Source organism: Asparagus officinalis, unplaced genomic scaffold (genome assembly GCF_001876935.1).
Source record: "Asparagus officinalis unplaced genomic scaffold, Aspof.V1 AsparagusV1_Un910, whole genome shotgun sequence".
NCBI classification, from domain to species: Eukaryota; Viridiplantae; Streptophyta; class Magnoliopsida; order Asparagales; family Asparagaceae; genus Asparagus; species Asparagus officinalis.
Genome location: NW_017973169.1, coordinates 1 through 23,298, shown reverse-complemented (window position 1 = coordinate 23,298; position 23,298 = coordinate 1). Strand labels below are relative to the sequence as shown.

At 36.0% G+C, this 23,298-nt stretch overlaps 1 protein-coding gene across 3 annotated transcripts; it reads right to left on the bottom strand.

Annotated features, from left to right (window-relative positions):
* Window positions 1–6,476: 6,476 nt before the first annotated feature.
* LOC109828255 (hexokinase-2, chloroplastic) lies at window positions 6,477–23,292 on the bottom strand. 3 transcript variants are annotated; one of them, XM_020395286.1, is made up of 10 exons: window positions 22,835–23,292; window positions 22,669–22,781; window positions 22,084–22,234; window positions 21,802–21,984; window positions 20,441–20,515; window positions 20,156–20,311; window positions 19,360–19,455; window positions 19,092–19,222; window positions 7,183–7,264; window positions 6,477–7,083 (listed from the first exon to the last, which is right to left on the bottom strand). In XM_020395286.1, exons 2-10 carry the CDS (start codon window positions 22,743–22,745, stop codon window positions 6,748–6,750), a joined length of 1,287 nt encoding a protein of 428 aa, XP_020250875.1. In that variant the 5' UTR covers window positions 22,746–22,781; window positions 22,835–23,292; the 3' UTR covers window positions 6,477–6,747. The 3 variants fall into 3 exon arrangements, with proteins under 3 accessions (XP_020250875.1, XP_020250874.1, XP_020250877.1); XM_020395285.1 differs by having other exon boundaries at window positions 22,669–23,292; XM_020395288.1 differs by having other exon boundaries at window positions 22,084–22,224; window positions 22,669–23,292.
* Window positions 23,293–23,298: the final 6 nt, after the last annotated feature.

Genomic DNA, 23,298 nt, shown 5'->3' with positions numbered 1-23,298 from the left:
TCAAGCTGGAAAATCTACTCTTGATTCTATTCTTCAAGCTATGAAATGATTCATGCTTGTTCAAAAAAAAAAAGAAGGAAGTTGCTATGTTTGAAATGATTCATGCTTGTTCAAAAAAAAAAGAAGGAAGTTGCTATGTTTAAGATTGATTTTGCTAAAGCTTTTGATTCTATAGACTGGGCTTTTCTCATTGACTTGTTGAGAGCTAGGGGCTTTGGAACTAGATGGTGTTCATGGATTCTTCAAATTATTTCATCCTCTTCTTGTGCTATTCTTGTTAATGGTTCTCCCACCAAGTTTTTCCCTTGTAAACGAGGCATTAAGCAAGGTGATCCTCTATCCCCAATGTTATTCAATATTGCTGTAGATGTTTTGAACAAAATGATTATGAACAATGCTGAGGGGGGCCTGTTATCATCTCTTGGTCTTAAGCATCCTTTAAATCTTCTGAGGATACTTCAATTTGCGGATGATACACTGCTTTTTGTGAAAAGTTCCCTACATGACATCTCTATTCTTAAAACAATTCTCTACATTTTTGAGGACGTTTCTGGTCTGAGCATTAACTATTCTAAATCATCCCTTATATATTTTGGCAATATCCATCGCAAGGCCCATGCTCTAGCATCTGCACTGGACTGTAAAGTTGCTCAACTTCCTATCAAGTATCTTGGGTTACCTCTTAAATATGGCAAGTTATCAAAATCAGACTGGCAGCCTCTGATTGACAATCTCTATAGGAAATTAGCATCTTGGAAGAAGAATGTATTATCTTACGGAGGGAGACTGGTCCTGTTAAATTCAGTACTTACTTCAGTTCCTTTATACTATATGTCTTTTTATAAGCTACCTAAATGGCTTATTAAAGACATTGATAAAATCAGGAAACACTTCTTATGGACAGGAAAGACAGATTCTAATTCCTTCAAATGCCTCGTTAACTGGAAGAAAGTTTGTTTATCTAAAGATGAGGGAGGTCTAGGAGTTAAGGATATTTCCTTGTTCAATTGTTCTCTTCTATCCAAATGGCTATGGAAGTGTTTGGATAAAAATTCAACATCTGGCAATTTTCTTCACCATCTTTATGTTCACAATGGCACTAATCTGCAGGCCACAGTTTTCAAGTCATCTAACTCATCATTTTGGAATGATGTTTTATCTAAAAAGGATGCTTTCTTTCATAACATAAAATGGTTGATTGGCTCTGGAGATAGTATAAGATTCTGGGAAGATAAATGGACTGGATACAGCAACTTAGCTAGTCTTTTCCCTGAACCTTACAAGTTAGCCTTGTCCTCTAATGCATCTATTAGAAGCCAAGGTCTCTACATTGATAATGAGTGGCAGTGGCATTTATTGATGAGAAGAAGTATTCTTCCTCGTGCTCAAGCAGAGAAAACTGACCTTCTGAATCTCATCAAAGACTTTCATGCTTCTAATAGCTGTGATCAACCTACATGGATTCTCACCTCTAACAGACAGTTCTCGGTCAAATCTTTTTACAATTTCCTTGTTAGGAGAGGCATTAAGAGTCCTTTATACAAAGTCATTTGGAATGCCATTATCCCCTCCAAAGTTCGCATTTTTCTCTGGCTTCTCTATGAATATATTGAGTTATTAGTGGTAAACATTTCTTTTGAGATGAATAACCATAAATGTGATAAATAGTGTTTGGGAGCCTAGCAAGAATTTCTATGTTAGAGTAATCAAGGGGATTGATCAGCATGTGATAGAAGGCATAGCAGGCAGTTGTTCTGCTGTGCGGTCGACCGCGATGTGCGCGGCGGTCGACCGCACAGCAGTCGGGCACACAGGAGACTTTTCTCCTGCTGTGCGGTCGACCGCGCAAGGCGCGGCGGTCGACCGCACAGCAGGCAGAGAGTTTTTCTGTGTTGGGTCTTAATGGGTTTCGGGTCGGGTTCGGGTCGGGTTGTGGGGTTAGTATATATACTATCAAACCCTAAAGAGCCCCATTTCTCATCTGAAATCAGAACCCTAGCCCCCTCTCTCCCCCTCAAACCCTAGTTTCTCACTCCTTGGTGATTTGGAGGAGCTTTGGAGGGATTTTCAGCGGATTGTTGGTGGATTCAGCGAGATGGATCATCTTCCTTCAGATCTAGGGCTTCGTTTTCATCATAGGCGAGTAACATCTCGCCCAACTTCACCCCTTTTTGTTTTATGCTTAGATTTGAGTTTTTAATCCGGTTTTTATTAAGCCCAAATCATATTTTGTGTAGATAAAGTAGATCTTATGGCATGAGGTGCAAAAATATATATTTCAGTCTTAAAAAGGTTCACTAATGATGTTTAATTAATGAGATCTTGATCTGAAACGTTTTTATGAAGGTTAAACCTATTTTTCTCCTGTTTAAGAACTTTTAAAATCATGTTGTTTAAGGTTTGGGATTTTTGATAATGAAGTTTTAACCATTTAAACTGGTTGTTTATTGCCATAGTTCTCTATTAAAAGGTTATAGTATAATGGGTATAGAAATCCCCAAGTTTTGTATGAGTTCGGTAGCTGAACCCAGAATGAGGTTCTGTCCGCCCAGCGGTCGACCGCATGGGACTCAGCGGTCGACCGTCGCGCGTTCATGCCTGCAGAACCGTTTCTGCGCTTTGGGCGGTCGACCGGCATGACCTCTGCGGTCGACCGCCGCTCAGCTTCTGAGCCCAGTAGTTCTCGGGCCTGCGAGTGGTCGACCGGAGTGGGTTCTGCAGTCGACCGCCGCACAGTTTTTCCTGCCCTGTTTGTTTCTGCAGTATAGTGCACTCGTTAGAGTGTTTGCCTCGATCACCTAACTTTAAATCTACAGTTGTACTAAGCATCTATGCATGATAGATGGCCCGAAATACTTGCCTATGATCACACGATGAGTTGAGTGTGAGTTTTGCATAAGTAAACCATGCCTTGTATATCACTAATACTTGCTCAGTTGCACAGTCCTCGTGTTGGACTATAATCCATAGAAGTCCTCGTGTTGGACTATAATCCATTTCAGTCCTCGTGTTGGGCAATTATCCATTTATCTCATGTGTTGGGAAATCTCTATATCTAATTCATGTACTGGACATCTTTATTAACCATGCATGCGACATTTCACATGAGTTATGACATGACACTTATGAAGAATATGACACCACATATATTGAGAGTATGATATGACACTTATGTCAAATACGACATGGTAATTATGTGGGACGTCACATAATACAATATATATATATGTTCGGAGACATGTTGTATTTTCTTTTTGCTTATTTCTGTTTACATATTAGACTCCGGGTTTGGTACTTAAGGATTTTCAATTTGGGATACAAGGTATATACATGAGGGTTTCCTTGTTTGGATTATTTCGCTCGACGTACCTATGCCCGTGTTGAAACTTCATAAGTACTCAGACCCATTGTTTATTGATAGAGTAATTGTTTATATATATATATATTTTGTGATAACTGTATTTTCTTATACAACAAGCCCTCTCCCTTGGGGTTGGTTGTGATGTTGCTCGCTAGCGCTTTGACGCTCGTTGTCCCTCCCCCCTTTCAGGTCACGAGCCAGCGAGGATCATAGCGAGCACACACACCCCGGCAGCAGTCGCCAGCCGTTCGAGCGACACACTGTTAGTGTTGTTGACTGTCTATTCTAGCTATGCCTTATTTGGGCCAGCTCCACTATAGACCTTGTGGTAACATTTGGCCGACTTTTTCTAGACGTTTAAAGGTGTGCTGCCTTATTTCCCTTAGATTAATTCAGACTTGTTTGTATTTGAGATTATAAGAACTCCAGTTTTTTCATTTTTAACCACTTGACTTTATATTCCTGTGTGTTGGATTGCATGAAAATTACTATTTGATCTTTATCGTTTCTCAGCTTATCTCTTCTAGATATCTCTTACTTGCTTTGTACCTACCCCCCCCCCCCCCCCCCCCCCCCCACCCTATTATGACTCACTAGAGTGATAAAAATTCGTGATGGTGAAACATGTTAATTGCACAGTTGTGCTTAGCCAGGTTGACATATCTTGGTTTCACCTTGCGACTGCCAGGCCTTGTGTGAACCAGCGGGCGTCACAACCATTATCCCCTCGCAAAGTTCGCATTATTTCTGCTGCGCTTCTCTTCTCTAAATAAATGCATACTAAGAGATTTCTTCAGCTTAAGCGCGCCTGGCTTGTGATCCTCTCTGTTCTTTTTGTGGCTTGATTTAGAAACAACGGAGAAACATTTGTTCTTTTCTTGGTCCTATATCCAGCAAAAGTTGGTGGCAGGCACTTCTTACACTACTCTTACCTTCAATTGGACTAAACTTTGAAGAGTTATGAATAGGCATGAAACTCCTGAGAGAATGGAAAGGCTCACTTTGGAGAACCATTTTTGCTTCTGCTCTGTTGGAGTTATGCGACTTCGCAGGACATAACGTGCATTTTTGATCAAATTCCGTTCTCTTTTTAAGCTCCATTATTAACTTCTCTATATCTTGTTTAAAAGCGACTGGACAGCTCTCGGTAATGGAGTGCGCAGCGCGGAAATGATTCAAAGCCTAAACTGGCAGTGGGAGAGAGAAAACCCGATTAGCCAAATCACTTAACAACTTATATGTAATGCGGCACTGTGAATTCAAGTGTTTTGGCATATGTACATAAGAATTTTTTTTTGTAGTTTTCTTGAGATTTTGTGGTTATTGGGTTATAGAAAGTTTAGTTTCTTGTTACTATATATATGGCTGGCTTTGGTTCTTTCTTATATCTGTGTCAACGGTGAATGACGGCAATGCCCTCTCTTCACCTTCATGGATGTTTGAAAGAAGAAAGTCATATATCACTAGTTCTGAGAAACTATCTTTTCTATCTTCCAATTCCTTGGATATACATCATATCCTTTTTTTGTAACTACTTTTTTGATTAATACAAATGACAGGGTATATCCCTTGTTTTTCTTCAAAAAAAAAAAATAATAATAGATTGGTGGGTCTCACCATTAGCTTATTTTAGAGATTTAGCATATTATTTAATATGTATTTTGCTGGTATGAGTAAAATATAATAAGAGATCGGCGGGCATCATCATCAGGGTATTTTAGGGATCTAGTATATTATTTTAACATGATATAAATGCAACATTATGATTTGGTGGCACTTTGTTATAGATACATATTTTCATGGTGATTCTATTTCAACCAAAAAAAATTGTGATGATTCTCCGGAAAGCCACTATATTTTTGTGGTGGTTTTGCGTAAAAAAAAAAAAATCCTTTCACATATTAGACACCGACTTTGTTAATTCTATATTAAGAGACTCTTTGGTTAGTTTCTAGTAAAATGAACTCCAACAGAAGAAATATGAAAGTGAATTCCAAAAATGAAAAATGAAAACTTTAAGAATCTAATATCAAAACTAGCTCTATACTAGTAGGATCATTATTACTCATCTGATTTGGGTGCCAACGATAGACGGTTGCAAATTCTACGGGGCAGGTGTGTGAATATGCGATTTTGTCGTGTTAAACATGTTTGGCGAAAAAAGATATTTGTGGAAGCAAACGACACGACGGCGAGGGAGCAGAGAGGAGGATTGGGCGTTAGATCGTCTTGATGGCTCAATAATTGGACGCAAGCTATGGGCCTTTTTTACCTTTGGGCTCAATAATTGGACCTAAATTAAATGTGCCTCATGGCTCAATAATTAGACCTAAATTATGTGGGCAAGTTTTATTTTCCTCTATTTATATTATAGATAGATATATTATATTTTATTCCCACGAGCTAGAGCGTGAAAATAAGAATAATAAGCTAAGTTTCAAATTAGATTCGACTTTGAGACATACTATTATGTGTCATTTAATTGAAAGTTACGTGAAACATGCATATCTAAAATGACCTCAGAAGATCTACAGATGGGTCATGCATGCTCGTCGTACAGTGATGCTCAATTTAAACGTGGAGATTTTTGCTCGGTCGTCTTTGGCTCTGATTTTGCTGTCACAGTCACATGCTTGAGTACAGAAAAAATAAATCAAGGGAGCTTGGTTGTTGTTGTTCTCACTTCGGATTGGTTCTTCACAGTCACCAAAGTTTTAACCCATGTTGGGTCCCAAAAGAAGAGCGCATTTTAGTTTCTCCAACTCAATTGAACAATTTCCAGCAACAGATCGATGAGAAATCGTTTTGACCTTTTGTAAGTATTATATGTTTAAGAGAATGAAAATTAAGTTAGTATTTGAATGGTCAAAAAAATAACCATGCTTAACTCAAGAACAGCATGCAACATAACTTATTTGTTTGCAGATCCACAGCCTAGACGAAATGACCTTTCGTGAGTGTTGAACCACAAGCAAAACACGCACCAAGAAAACAAAAGTGCACGCTGCATAATAAATCACAAGCCAAATGTTCCGCAGCTTTATTTCCAGTACAACGTCTAAATTTCTCAACTCAACTTATAATTTATTTTTCACCATGGATATACCTAGCTCAATGAAAACATAATTCTCAACAGTTCGAGTTACAAATTAGATAATAGTTTACCAATGCTGCATTACAAATCACGCGACTCTCTTAACTCGCCAGCAGGGAAAGGAAAAAAGAAAAAAACCAATTACACGAAATATACGGCTCTCAAAAATTGTCACAAACTAATTCTCCACAAATAATCTCATGTTCCTATCTGAAGCCTCCTTTTGATAGTAAACGAGGATATAGAAATTGCTGGATGAACTACTTTCAGAGATCGCCATTCCACTCTAGAGCTAAGATACATGCTTTGAATTAGAAGCGGCTAAAAGAGCTGCTCCAATGCCAGAACCATCTTTTGTGTGTTCAATTATCACATTTCTCGAAATCTCGAAACCAAGTAACTCTGTAACAGCTTCCTTGAGATAGTTTCGATACTGAGGATAATGCTCATAAAGGCCACCATCCATGGCAACCACCGTTCTCTTTCCAAAGACGAGGCCTTTGGAATCTCGCTCCATTTTTTGCAGAATTCCCACAATCCCTGCTCCTGCCAATCTTCCACCTCGCTTCACAATGGTGTCACAGACCTCCACCACGATTTTTCTGGCTCCTAAGGTAGAGTATGTTGCCTAGAGAAAGCGTATGGGAAAGGAGTCGAGTGTTGAAAATATTAAAAGAATTCAAAATGAGAAGTTTCTCCAATGTAATAAAATGGTATTCAAACTTACACCAATGGTGTTGCTCAATATTGTCTCGACTTCTTTCAGATCCTTGGAATCATCCTGCTGCATGGCGCAAAGATCAGGAGTCCTGTAAAACATAAGATATGATTTGATCTTTCGACTTTTGAGGGATTTAACCTGTGACTGGGCCAAAATTTCTGAGGCTTTAACAATTGGGGGTGGGAGGGGAGTTCGCGTGTGCGCCCGTGCCTGCCAACCCCAGGCACGCTCACAGTCGCACACAAAACGTAAATGGGGTAGTATTTCATACCCAAATGTGTGTGTGTTTGTGTGTGCGGCTGTGAGTGTATAACACGCACACGCACACAGTGACATACATGTGTCTGTGTGTGCTTGTGTGCTCATACTTGTGCACGTGTGGAGAGAGGGGCTTGGCTACTTTCAAAAGGATTACAATGCTGTTCTTTTTCATTGAAATTCAAGTTAAAAAAAAGTTTCTTAAGTTCACATACTTCATGTGGAGTGCCTAAGTAGAAAAATCGAAGTGACATGAATTTTCTCCCCAAGGGATCCAGTACAAAAAATGGCTGAAAATATCATGTACAGATATGCTTCAGTAATACAAAGTCTAATCACATGATGACATAAAAAATGTTACACATTAAGTTTATAAAGAACTTGCTCCTTTAATCATCCATTTTGTTCCATTTGACGAGTAGTTAGAATTCAACCCACCACTTTATATTTGGTTTATAGGCTTCCCGAAATGATTTTAATTAACTTGAACACATAAAATCATTATTATCACCTTTTTTATTATTAGGCTAATAAATTGTGATGAATATTGACCGTAGGATGAAATCTGTTACATTTTCTCTTTCTTTTTATAAACTTTTTTCAGCTATGCCCATGCATGCATTCTGTTTTTAAAAGTAATAATCTGATTAATCTGATATGAAGCTAAAAACAACTGACCCAAACCAATCTTCATATGAGTTATGAGGACTGTGTTGGAAGCTGGCTAAAAAACATTCAACCTTCATTTTCGAACAAAATTCTAGTGAAAAAGTTCATTTTATTACATAATCTATTCACATGATGACATCAAAAATGTTACGCATTAAGCTTATAAACAACTTGCTACTTTAATCATCCATTTTGTTCTATTTTTGACGCATAGTTAGAATTCAACCCACCACTTTATTTTGGTTTATAGGGTTCCGGAAATGATGTAATTAACTTGAACACATAAAATCATATCATTACCTTTTTGATTATTAGGCTAATAAATTGTGATAAATATTGACTGTAGGATGCAATCTGTTACATTTTCTCTTTTTTTATAAACCTTTTCATCTATGCCTATGCATGCATCCTGTCTTTAAAAGTAATAATGTGATTAGTCTGATATGAAGCTAAAAACAACAGACCCAAACCAATCTTCATATGAGTTATGAGGACTGTGTTGGAAGCTGGATAGAAAACGTTCTACCTTCATTTTCGAACAACATTTTAGTGAAAAAGTTCATTTTATTACATAATGTAATTCTAAATATATTCCGTAGGTGTACGTGTACTTCATTGTTCAGGGTGCTTTAGCACTATCCATATCTTTAAAGGTATCCATATTAGTCAAACTATGAATACATATATTAACCCTGATTGGATTCTACAAATTCATCTACATCCATAATAGAAGGCCTTTCTTTTAATCTTGGACGTCCAATTCAGAGTTAGTGCTCCTGACACAGAAATTCACTCATCATAAATAACAAATTTTCCGAATCAAATACAGCAATGATATACACACATCCTACATTCACATCCATGACTACCCAAGACTTATCAAGGTCGTGTAAATTAATGGCAAGGTGTGAATCAATATTAAGTCCCAGGAAAGTTATTTGCGTACTAGTTGAGAAAGTTTTACCAGACTACCACCATATTTGCCTTTGGGTGGAGGGGAGGGGAGGGACAAAAATTAGATTTGCCTTTGGCTGGAGTTTTTTAGAGGGGAAGATAGAGTGACGGGAGGGGAGGGGAGGGAGGGGACACCACAAAATGAACTAAAACGTTAGAGAGAGAAGAATCCCTCCAAATTGGGATGACATAAGAGGAGTGAGAAAATGACTACAAAAGCATGCATATCTCCTCCCCTCCAACCAAACATAGAGGCTTAAAGGGACGTCCATCCCTCCACCTCATTGCACCTCCCCTCACCTCACCTTCCCTCCTCAAACCCCCTACCAAACCAAGCCATGTGGATATCTTCCTTGTTCAGTAAGTATACACAAGAAGATTTTGTTAGATTTTAGTGGCCCACGTTTTGTTTTAACCAACTTTAGTGGTTAAGTTATTTTTTATCACGTTTTAAGTTAGTTTAAGAAACTGGTCATGTTTTATTTAGTTATATAACTATTCACGTTTTTATGCCAAATTCCTATTGATCAATTAAGATAACTACTTACGTTGATGGAGTGTGAGTGATTATTCTATTTAAAGGTTTGGTCCTCTCTCTACCTAGTATGTGAAAATTTTCTCTCCATAAAGAAAATTTTGGAAAAGCTCAAGAAGGTTAAGGGAGAGAAACTCAAGTCTTCAAGATTGTTCATCTTGCAATCAATTTCTCTTCAAGCTTTAAATCATGGATCAAGATACGTTTTTTTTCTTAATTAATTGTTCATAGTGAAAATCATTTCTTCTAAGATCTTGGTACAATGATAATCAAATCAAAATCGAAGTTTAGATTGATTTGCCTAAATATAAATTAAGGTTACATGTGGTATCAGAGCATTGATTAAAGAACTTATGATTTTCCATTGTTATTCTTGTTTCTTGTCAAATAATTTCATTACTGTTAATTAAATGTTTAAAATTCGATAAATATTTTTTAGCTGATTATTGAATATTATTTTGTTTGATAATTTCGTATTAAAGTGAATTCATAATCAATTACTGCAAATTCAGATCTGTGAAATTAGGAGCTGACTGTCCATTCATTATGTATACATATTTTGATTATACTAAATACTTTAGGTGTAATAGCCTAGTGGTAAGGCTTGAGGGTTTGGCCTAGAGGTCAGGTGATCAAACCCCTAGGGCTACACCATATATTAAAAGTCTTTGATGGGCATTGGGCCTTGGAAATCTTGGGGTCTCTGATTTCTAATGATATTTTTGCTAATTCAATTTTATTTTGGCTGCATGTGTTGCTGCCTATTTGTCTATTTTGCCTGTAAGATATTTCTGTTTACGTCAATGCACTAATTATGCATGGATTGTTAATCTTCATGGACTGCAATTTGCGGGCTTGTTATAACGTTATTGTCTAGATTCTATTATACAATTTAAAATTTACATTTTCCATGGATGGTTTGTTAGTCACCAAAGTGGCCATACCTTGACGTTCCATGCTTATCAAATTGTAATAATATAATTTTAATTACTCATATTAAAAGTCTTTGATGGGTATTGGGGCTCTTGGGGTCTCTGATTTCTAGTGATGTTTTTGCTAATTCGTTTTTATTTTGGCTGCATGTGTTGCTGCCTATTTGTCCATTTTGCCTGCATGATATTTCTGTTTATGTCAATGCACTAATTATGCATGGATTGTTAATCTTCATGGACTGCAATTTGCGGGCTTGTTATAACGTTATTGTTTAGATTCCATTATACAATTTAAAATTTATATTTTTCATTGATCATTTGTTAGTTACCAAAGTGGCAACACCTTGATGTTCCATGCTTATCAAATTGTAACAATATAATTTCAATTACTCATATTAAAAGTCTTTGATGGGTCTTGGGGTTGGGGTTTCTGATTTCTAGTGATGTTTTTGCTAATTCGTTTTTATTTTGGCTGCATGTGTTGCTGCCTATTTGTCTATTTTGCCTGCATTATATTTCTATTTATGTCAATACACTAATTATGCATGGATTGTTAATCTTCATGGACTACAATTTGCGGGCTTGTTATAACGTTATTGTCTAGATTATATTATACAATTTAAAATTTATATTTTTCATGGATGGTTTGTTAGTCACCAAAGTGAACATACCTTGACGTTCTATGCTTATCAAATTGTAATAATATAATTCCATTTACTCATATTAAAAGTCTTTGATGGGCCTTAGGCCTTAGTGCTCTTGGGGTCTCTGATTTCTAGTGATGTTTTTGCTAATTCGTTTTTATTTTGGCTGCATGTGTTGCTGCCTATTTGTCTATTTTGCCTGCATAATATTTCTGTTTATGTCAATGCACTAATTATGCATGGATTGTTAATCTTCATGAACTGTAATTTACGGGCTTGTTATAACGTTATTGTCTAGATTCCATTATACAATTTGAAATTTATATTTTTCATGGATGGTTGTTTAGTCACCAAAGTAGCCATACCTTGATGTTCCATGCTTATCAAACTATAATAATATAATTTCAATTACTCATATTAAAAGTCTTTGATGGGCCTTGGGCCTTGAGGCTCTTGGGGTCTCTGATTTCTAGTGATGTTTTTACTAATTCGTTTTTATTTTGGCTGCATGTGTTACTGTCTATTTATCTATTTTGCCTGCATGATATTTTTGTTTATGTCAATGCACTAATTATGCATGGATTGTTAATCTTTATGGACTGCAATTTGCTAGCTTGTTATAACATTATTGTCTAGATTTCATTATATAATTTGAAATTTATATTTTTCATGGATGGTTTTTGTTAGTCATCAAAGTGGCCATACCTTGACGTTTCATGACTATCAAATTGTAATAATATAATTTTAATTACTCATATTAAAAGTCTTTGAATGGCCTTGGGCCTTGGGGCTCTTGGGGTCTCTGATTTCTAGTGATGTTTTTGCTAATTCGTTTTTATTTTGGCTGCAGGTGTTGCTGCCTATTTGTCTATTTTGCATGCATGATATTTCTGTTTATGTCAATGCACTAATTATGCATGGGTTGTTAATCTTCATGGACTGTAATTTGCGGGCTTGTTATAACGTTATTGTTTAGATTCCATTATACAATTTGAAATTTACATTTTTCATGGATGGTTTGTTAGTCATCAAAATGGTCATACATTGACGTTCCATGCTTATCAAATTGTAATAATATAATTTCAATTACTCATATTAAAAGTCTTTGATGGGCCTTGGGCCTTGGGGCTCTTGGGGTCTCTGATTTCTAGTGATGTTTTTGCTAATTTGTTTTTATTTTGGCTACATGTGTTGCTGCCTATTTATCTATTTTGCCTGCATGATATTTTTGTTTATGTCAATGCACTAATTATGCATGGATTGTTAATCTTCATGGACTGCAAATTTGCGGGCTTGTTATAACGTTATTGTCTAGATTCTATTATACAATTTGAACTTTATATTTTTTATGGATGGTTTGTTAGTCACAAAGTGGTCATACCTTGACGTTCCATGCCTATTAAATTGTAATAATATAATTTTAATTACTCATATTAAAAGTCTTTGATGGGCCTTGGGGCTCTTGGGGTCTCTGATTTCTAGTGATATTTTTGCTAATTCGTTTTTATTTTGGCTGCATGTGTTGCTGCTTATTTGTCTATTTTGCCTACATGATATTTTTGTTTATGTCAATGCACTAATTATACATGGATTGTTAATCTTCATGGACTGCAATTTGAGGGTTTGTTATAACGTTATTGTCTAGATTCCATTATACAATTTAAAATTTACATTTTTCATGGATGATTTGTTAGTCACCAAAGTGGCCATACCTTAACGTTCCATGCTTATCAAATTGTAATAATATAATTTCAATTACTCATATTAAAAGTCTTTGATGGGCCTTGGGCCTTGGGGCTATTGGGGTCTCTAATTTCTAGTGATGTTTTTGCTAATTCGTTTTTATTTTGGCCGCATGTGTTTCTACCTATTTGTCTATTTTGCCTGCATGATATTTCTATTTATGTCAATGCACTAATTATGCATGGATTGTTAATCTTGATGGACTGCAATTTGCGAGCTTGTTATAACGTTGTTGTCTAGAATCCATTATACAATTTAAAATTTACATTTTGCATGGATGATTTGTTAGTCACCAAAGTGGTCATACCTTGACGTTCCATGCTTATAAAATTGTAATAATATAATTTCAATTACTCATATTAAAAGTCTTTGATCGGCCTTGGGGCTCTTGGGGTCTCTGATTTCTAGTGATGTTTTTGCTAATTCGTTTTTATTTTGGCTGCATGTGTTGCTGTCTATTTGTCTATTTTGCATGCATGATATTTCTGTTTATGTCAATGCACTAATTATTCATGGATTGTTAATCTTCACGGACTGCAATTTGCGGGCTTGTTATAACGTTATTGTCTAGATTCCATTATACAATTTAAAATTTACATTTTTCATGGATGATTTGTTAGTCACCAAAGTGGCCATACCTTGACGTTCTATGCTTATCAAATTGTAATAATATAATTTTAATTACTCATGATTAAGTGATGCTACTAATGAAATGACATAAACGTATATATATGTTATCATGAGTAAATTGAGGTTTATTGATTATAAAATATTTAAGAATCGCCCAAAAGTTGATTGGTAAATTTTATAATCTATAAACATGACTGTGGTTAATTAATATATTTGATTATGTATGTTTAGAATATCCAAAGATAGCAAGCATGTCTAATTGGAGTATATATAATTGCCAATCATATGAAATAAAACTAAACATCAATTATGTTCACTGCTGTACATTGATGGATCACCCAAAGGAGAACTTTGATGTACGTTTATTGTTTAATTTGAATGTTATCCAAATATGTATTATTAAGTTTAAGTTTATGACTCAAAACATTAATATGCCAGTGTTCTATATATTTGCAGCACCTATTTCTCTCCATTCGCAAGCCCCGTTTATTGTAAAGTTCAATGGACTTAATTTTCATGAATGGAGTGAACAAGTTCAGTTTCACCTAGGTGCTCTGGATCTTGATTCAGCACTCCTGTATGACAAGCCCGCTGCTATTACTGATTCTAGCAATGCTGATGAAAGATTTTTTCATGATGTTTGGGAAAAATCAAATAGACTTAGCCTAATGTTCATGCAGATGACGATAGCAAACAACATTAAGTCCACAATTCCTAAGACTGATAAAGCAAATGAATTTATGAAATTTGTGGAAGATCTCTAACAATCTGACTCTGCTGATAAGTCAATAGCAGAGACATTAATGGGTACGTTGACCACCATGAAGTTTGATGGTTCTCGCACCGTGCATAAGCATGTCACTGAAATGACAAACACAACAACAAGATTGAGATCTATGGGAATGGAAGTGAGTGAAAGTTTTCTTGTGCAGTTTATCATAAACTCCTTGCCTTCTGAGTATGGTCCATTCCAAATAAACTACAATACTACAAAAGATAAGTGGAATGTGACTGAATTGTAAAGTATGCTTATTCAAGAGGAAACAAGGCTTAAGAAACAAGGAACTCACTCAATTAATCTCATGGGTCATCAAGGAGCTGGAAAGAAACCAGTAAAGTATAATAGAAAGGGCAAGAAAAGAGCACTGAAAGATAATGTGTCGCCTGTCCAAATCCACAAGAAGAAACGAAAGAACGATAAGTGTTATTTCTGCAAAAAGCCTGGATACTATCAGAAAGATTGCCTGAAACGTAAGGCATGGTTCGAAAAGAAAGGTAAACCTCTTGTTTTTGTATGTTTCGAATCAAACCTAACAAAAGTTCCTTATAATACTTGGTGGATTGACTCTGGTTCTACCACTCATGTTTCAAATACGATGCAGGGATTGCTTACGACCCAAACCATAAATCGAAATGAAAATTCCATCTTCATAGGAAATCGAGTCAAAGCTCCAGTTAAGACCATTGGAACCTACCGCTTGTTTTTAGACACTGGACATCATTTAGATCTTTTTCAAACCCTTTATGGTCCAACTGTTTCTCGCAACTTAGTTTCTTTGTCTAAACTTGATGTCGCTGGATACTCTTTTAAATTTGGAAATGAATGTTTCAGTTTGTTTAAGCATAGTCATCTTATTGGTTCTCGTATTCTCTCTGATGGTTTATACAAATTAAAGCTTGATAATCGTTTTGCTGAAACTCTGTTAACCTTGCATCATAATGTTAGAACTAAACGAAGTTTAGTGGATGAAAGTTCAGCTTATTTGTGGCATAAACGTTTGGGATATATTTCCAAAGAAAGAATACAAAGATTGGTAAAGAATAAAATCCTTCCTAATTTGGATTTTACCGATCTTGGTATTTATGTGGATTGTATTAAAGGAAAACATACAAATCATACAATTAAGAAAGCCGCCACATGAAGCACACAACTCCTTGAAATAATACACACTGATATATGTGGACCTTTTGATGCTCCATCCTTTAATAAAGAAAAATATTTTATCATATTTATTGATGATTTTTCACGTTATGAATATGTCTATTTGTTACATGAAAAATCTCAATCAGTAGATGCCCTAGAGGTATTTATTAATGAGGTTGAAAGACGTCTATTTGTTACATGAAAAATCTCAATCAGTAGATGCCCTAGAGGTATTTATTAATGAGGTTGAAAGACAATTAGACAAAAAGTAGATGCCCTAGAGGTATTTATTAATGAGGTTGAAAGACAATTAGACAAAAAGGTGAAAATTATTAGATCTGATAGGGGTGATGAATTTTATGGAAAATATAACGAAACAGGACAATGCCCTGGTCCATTTGTTAAATTTCTTGAAAAACGTAGCATATGCGCTCAGTACACTATGCCAGGTACACCGTAACAAAATGATGTTGCAGAAAGGCGTAATCGTACACTAATGGATATGGTTAGGAGTATGTTGAGTTATTCTTCTTTACCCTTATCATTGTGGATGCATGCTTTAAAAACCGTAATGTATTTATTAAACAGGGTTCCTAGTAAGGCAGTTCCAAATACTCCTTTCGAACTGTGAATGGGAAGGAAATCCAGTTTGAGACACCTTCATGTTTGGGGTTGTCCTCCGGAAATACGAATTTATAATCCACATGAAAAAAAACTGAACTCAAGAACAATCAGTGGTTTCTTCATTGGTTATCCAGAAAAATCTAAAGGGTATAGATTTTATTGTCCTAGTCATAGTATGAAAATTGTTAAAACTAAAAATTACCGGTTCATTAAGAATGGTGATATTTGTGGGAGTATGGAACCACGTAAAGTGGAAATCCAAAAAGTTAAAATGAATGTTCCTTTGCCTCTAATTTCTTCTCAAATTGTTGTTCCTACAGTTATTGAACAGTTTAACGACTTTCAAGAATAACAAATAAATGATCAAACACTCCATGAAGACGTTGTTACTAATGAACCTGCAATAGATATACCCCATGAAGAAGTAGCATTAAGAAGGTCTCAAAGATAGAAAAAATCTGCTATTTCTGATGATTATGTGGTTTATCTACAAGAGTGAGAACATGACTTTGGAATTGATGAAGATCCGATTTTATTTTCACAGGCCATGAAAAGTCACAATTCTGATAAATGGTTTGATGCCATGAAAGATGAGTTGAAATCAATGTAGCATAATGAAGCTTGAGATCTTGTAGTATTGCCTAAAGGTTGTAAAAGAGTTGGGTGTAAATGGGTCTTTAAGACCAAACACGACTCAAATGGCAATATCAAACGATACAAGGCTAGACTCGTTGCCAAAGGTTTTACTCAGAAGGATGATATTGACTATAAAGAAATATTTGCTCCTGTTTCGAAAAAGGATTCATTTAGAATTGTTATGGCTATGGTGGCTCATTATGACTTAGAGCTACATCAAATGGATGTGAAAACCGTTTTTCTAAATGGAAATTTAGATAAAGAAGTTTACATGGACCAACCCGAGGGTTTTTCAGTTGAAGAAAAGGAACATATGGTGTGTAAGCTTAAGCGGTTAATATACGGACTCAAACAAGCTTCCCGACAATGGTATCTTAAGTTTAATGATACTATCACATCTTTTCTTCCCGACAATGGTATCTTAAGTTTAATGATACTATCACATCTTTTGGATTTAAAGAAAACATCGTTGATCGATGTATATATCTAAAGATTAGTGGGAGCAAGTTTATATTTCTGATTCTGAATGTTAATGATATCTTGCTTGCTGCTAATGATCTTGGCTTGTTACACGAGACCAAGAAATTTCTCTCTAAAAACTTCGAAATGAAAGATATGGGTGAGGCATCTTATGTGATTGGAATTAAAATATTCCGTGACAGATCACAAGGATTGTTAGGGTTGTCTCAGAAATCATATATTAATAAAGTTCTAGACAGATTCAAGATAAAAAAAATGCTCTGCATCTATTGTTCCAATTCAGAAAGGAGATAAATTTAGTCTCATGCAATGTCCAAAAAATGAATTGGAACACAAACAAATGGAGCAAATTCCTTATGCATGCTCAGGTTTGTACAAGACCCGACATTAGTTTTGTTATTGGAATGCTGGGTAGATATCAAAGTAATCCAGGATTGGATCATTGGAAAGCTGCAAAGAAGATATTGAGATACTTGTAAGGAACAAATGATCATATGCTCACTTATAGGAGATCTGATCACCTTAAGGTGATTGGATATTCCGATTCAGATTTTGTTGGGTGTTCGGATACTAGAAAATCCACATTTGGCTATTTGTTCCTTTTAGCTGGAGGAGCGATCTCATGAAAAAGTGCGAAGCAGTCTGTCATTACTGGATCGACTATGAAGGCTGAGTTCGTGGCATGCTTTGAGGCCACTGTTCATGGATTATGACTGCGGAATTTCATTTCAGGACTTGGAATTATTGACAGTATTGTCAAGCCGTTGAAAATTCATTGTGATAATGCTGCAACAGTCTTCTTTTCTAAAAACGACAAGTATTCGAAAGGTGCTAAACATATGGAATTAAAATACTTTGCATTAAAGAAGAAGTTCAGAAACAAAGAGTGTCAATTGAACATATTAGCACAAATCTCATGGTTGCGGATCCGTTAACAAAAGGATTGCCACCAAAGATATTTACTGTACATGTCGAAAGAATGAGCATTATTAAAAATTATCATTGACTTTTATGTAAGGTTTATGTTCTTTATATATTTGACACTTTGAGCTCATCTAAACAGTGTTTCTGATAGATTAATGCATCATGTTTATTATTGTCAGTATATACATGAATGATTATGTGAATATTAACAGGATACGTCTCTAACAAGGACATTATTGTTGGACCATTATGATAAATCTCATTACAGATCATGTTTAGTTTAAAACTAATATTGTGATACATGGAAGGGACTATGTCGATTTAACTACGTGCAACCGCCATGATCCTTATTAGTTTTATACTTAATGATGATTGATGTTTTGATCAATATGATGATGAAATTAGCTTACACTATGCATATTATATTGTATTATTAAATCATGATGTTAAATTATGAAACATGTGCCAAGTGGGAGAATGTTAGATTTTAGTGGCCCACATTTTGTTTTAACCAACTTTAGTGGTCAAGTTATTTTTTCTCACGTTTTTAATTAGTTTAAGAAACTGGTCATGTTTTATTTAGTTATATAACTACTCACGTTTTTATGCCAAATTCCTATTGATCAATTAAGATAACTACTTACGTTGATGGAGTGTGAGTGATTATTCTATTTAAAGGCTTGGTCCTCTCGCTACCTAGTATGTGAAAATTTTCTCTCCATCAAGAAAATTTCGGAAAAGCTCAAGAGGGTTAAGGGAGAGAAACTCAAGTCTTCAAGGTTGTTCATCTTGCAATCAATTTCTCCTCAAGCTTTAAATTATGGATCAAGGTACGTTTTTTTTCCTTAATTAATTGTTCATAGTGAAAATTATTTGTTCTAACATCTTGGTATAATGATAATCAAATCAAAATCGAAGTTTAGATTGATTTGCCTAAATATAAATTAAGGTTACAGATTTACCTGAGCACAAAAGGAGTGGATAGCTTGTCAGGCACAGGATATCCAAACAAAGCTGATGCTTTTGCCATCTTAAGCAGCACTCTTCTTACAATTTCACCTAGGTACATTCCAGAGATTGTTTTCTCAAATATCTGAATTCCAGGAAAATTGAATGGATACCGAATCATTCGGTTTGAATCCAAGTCAGAATAAGACCAATGAGAATAATTAAAAAAAAGAGGGTTCTGCAAACATGAAAGAAGCAGCTATTAGCACAAATAGGTATTACCTGCTCTCCAGGATTAATGCTTTCAGAATCCATATCTCTATCAAAAACAGTCAAAGGAAGACCAGTTGAGAATGCCCCCCATTCAGTGTTGATAATCTGAGATGTGAACAAGGATTAAGTCAAGCTCACGATAGGATCGTACTTCTAGATCTCTATCTGAAGATGAAGAAACATTTCTTCACAGTCACTTATTAACTTTCATGATGAGGATTTTATCCTGCATAGAGCGACAAAACTTTAAAATTGACCAAAAGCTTGTGAGAGAAAAAAAAATCTTGGCTAACTTTTCAAATTTTGAAAAAAATGTCATATTGATCTCTTGGAATCTTCATCACTAATGCCACCACCACTGACAGCAGAACTGTCTTTCAGACTTTTTTTTTTACCCAAACAAGCTTAGTCATGGAACATTACTCAACATTGAGAAAGATAAGGAAGAATTGATGAAATTTTCCAGCTAAAAATCTGAGATTAAACTTTTTTTCTTTAGATGGTGCCAAATTTCTGGTGAAGAAACTGCAAATAGAGGGGTTTTACACAAAACCTACTAGGCTAGTTGGAATTAAAGAAAATTAACCTTGTTGGTTGTGCTTGTTAAACTTTGGCAACAAAGAAACAAGTTTTACACTAGTCTCGAAGAAGAGCGAGGGTGATAAAGTTCATTAAGAAAATTGTTCAGACCTCTTAGGCATAGTGCAAGCCCATGAACCAAACTACACTCACTTTGTAGATCTCAAACAACATCCACTTTCTACCATTTATTCCTGAAAATTTTAACACAAATTTTTTTACAAACCGTTTTTCCTGACCCATCGGCAAGTTTCCCCATTTTAGCAATGGCATCCATCCTCTCAATATAGCATGCATTGGTACCAGTACCCAGAATTACCGCAACCACCACATCTTCATCCCAGTAGTGAGCTCCAGCTAGTGTTCCAACTGCATCATTCACCTGACCAGAAGAAGAAGAAAGTAAGATATCAGTTGACCCTATAAAACATGAATCAATGAACGTCTCTAAGATAGACCTTATAAGACATCAAATTCTTATGAAACCCAAGCATGCTATTGGTAAACATACCAAGGCTGATACCCGCATATCTAAACCCTGTCTTTTCATTGCTTCTTTTAAGCATTCAACGACGTCCTTTCCTGCCTGTTCAACAGCAGTTACTGGTCAGCTTTAATAATTGAATGCAATGGGAGTAAATTCTAAATAGGAAAAATCAGGCATGGACTATCCACTTTCAAGCTTTAGTTATAAATGACATGATGAATAACAGAGTTCTTTTTAGCGAGACTGGCTAGAAAACCCCTCTCAGATAGTTAATAACATTAATCTTCGATCTGGCACCAGTTGATGAAGTAGTAGGAGTGTACAATGTCCAATAGAAGCTAAAGAAAAGTTATATAAATAATCTCAAGCTGTGGAGAGCTCAACGTTCAATTTTAAATAATAATTTAGGACTGAAGTTGGGATGATCTAAATTCCAAAAAAAAAGACAGGCTAGAATCTGTGTGCAAAGTTTGTATCTCCAGTTTTGTACAGCATAAGGCTGCAGAAGATATATATAGAAATATGCTTCAAAATTCAATCGCACTAAGACACTTTCTCTAACGGTATTATAGTTATTTCTGAACCATTCAACCATTCAACACATCAGGCATGGTTCGGCAATGATCAATTTATCATTCTTGCTCCAAAGTTTTAACAACAAGAAAACGAGATAATGATCAGTTTATTATTCTTGGTCCTATGTTTTAACAATGAGAAAACTTTATCTTGTTTTCTTATATTTTTAACCAGAAGATTATAGCTTTGAGGGGCCTTAAGCAGGAAAGTCTCTTTCTCATTTCAAATTCTAGGAATACACTAATGTTTTAGCAGGTCAGAAGTAGAGTTGTTTTACCTTCTATATACCATAATAATCATCTCTATTATCATTTTTTAAGATCCACAGTTGACAGAAAGGCACATGAGTTGGAACCATCTTCTTTAGACAGAGGTAAAATATGGAAGTATATTATAACATTATTTTGTCTTTATACGCAGGACATTTTAGTGATATTTACATGCACATCTCTGATACATTTCAATGGAGAAATTTGATACCAGATCTTGTCGCTGAGGTTCAATATCAGAGCATTATGCGTAAAGAATCAGAAAATGAAGCTAAATGACGTGCAGATTAGAAGTAAACAGAGTTCAAACTAATGAAATCTCATCCTATGGTGGGATCACAATAATACTCAGAAAAACTGTAATGCCAAAGTATACCCAAACTCAGAGGAAAGAGAAATTCTAACAAACAGCATATTTTTAGTCTGATAAGTAATAAGAGTGCAAAAACATGTTCTTATTGTCCCCAGTTGTAGATTTGTAGTTAAGAGCAGAACAAAGGGAAACTCACTTCCTCAAAAAAATAAATCAAAGAAACTCACTGTCCCAGAGACAGCAAAACCCTTTGTCCACTTGATAAAAATGCCTGAGTCAATTGAAGTCTGCCTCACAGGAAAAGAAAATGTAAAACCAATCTCTCCTTTCCTCCCTTGAGGCCAGCGAAACCTCGCACTCTCCTTCGCTGCAAACCTTGCTAACTCAGAAGCAATAAAATCAAACAACTCCTGCGTTCAGATATGCACAATTACAAACAAATGATACCACAGGATCTTGCATGCGTAGGAGGGAACATTCAGTGTGATGATGAAATAAAAAAAGCCAACCTCCGTAGTACTATGCATGAGCTCCTGAGGAATTGCAACTTGCTCGAATTCAGTATCGACCACTCGGCTCTCCTTTCCTCCCAATTGCACCCTCAGCACCCGGAAATTTGTTCCACCAAGATCCAACGCGTAAAACAGACCCTTTTCATCCCTACGGAAAATAACTTCATCACTCAAAGAAACTACACGACCGAATACGCACGAAGTCCTAAAAGTTCCCAGTCCGATATGCCGCTAGTTTCTGCACTAGATAATGAAGTCCTTTCCTTGTTGACGTTGCACTAGAGATAATATTTTTACAATTCATTCTTATTACCCAAGCAACCATATTCGATAAAACCCCCATTAAACCAAATTCTTCAAAAAAATTTAAATGTCTTACTAAAAAGATTTCAGCTTTTCTACTTAACCTACCACATAATTCCCAAGTCCTGCTTTTGATCATATTATCGACAACTTTACCGTAAATCAAGAAAGAATTCTCAAGCAAGCTATACATACACTGAACACTATATTTCGGTCACCAAATATATTAAAGTTCGATAATCTAAGCAAAATTCAACGAGAAGAAGAAACAAATCTCACCCAGTGGGAAGAGAATCGACGTAACTCAGGATCATCTTGAGATCACTCCCGCCATCAGCGACCAGCCCCGCCCTCATATCCGCCTACATCACGTCCGCCACTTGGCGCGGCACCGGCACGTGGATAGAATCAAAATCAAATTTAGCATAAAAATCAAAATCAGAAACAGGAAACTCTCCTATGAAGAGATTTTAACAGGCCTACGCCTTTTTATCTGATCAACGAATATAGCAATAATTCAGACAATGCAGATGGATAGAATCAAATCGAATTTATCATAAACCCATAAATCACATACTAATCACCACCTCCAACGGCGACGGCCTAATAACAAATCGGACCAATACATCCAGCAACCAACATCAAGCAATACAGACATACAAATGGAATTCAATCTCAAGAACGATCGCCTATTCTCGATCGATAACCTCCTCGTCCTTCTGATCCTTCCCCTTCTGACCCTCCCCCTTCTTCTCACCGCTCTCCATCTCCTCCAGCTCCTTGAGCCACAAGTCCGCAAACTCGCAGTCCCTGTACCTGTCGAACCACGGCCCGCCCATCGTGTAATGGATGGCCTTCGGGTAGCCCTCCTCGACCCTGTTGTGGCCGACGAGGAAGTTCCAGACGGAG

What these genes read in the sequence shown, in the direction of transcription:
- LOC109828255 (XM_020395285.1), bottom strand. Translation starts at nt 22,745, where the DNA reads ATGAGGGCGGGGCTGGTCGCTGATGGCGGGAGTGATCTCAAGATGATC. An exon ending in CCGATGGGTCAGGAAAAACG is followed by an intron (nt 19,456 to 20,155) that starts GTTTGTAAAAAA and finishes TTCACATCTCAG; the next exon opens with ATTATCAACACTGAATGGGG. An exon ending in TATTGAGCAACACCATTGGT is followed by an intron (nt 7,084 to 7,182) that starts GTAAGTTTGAAT and finishes CGCTTTCTCTAG; the next exon opens with GCAACATACTCTACCTTAGG.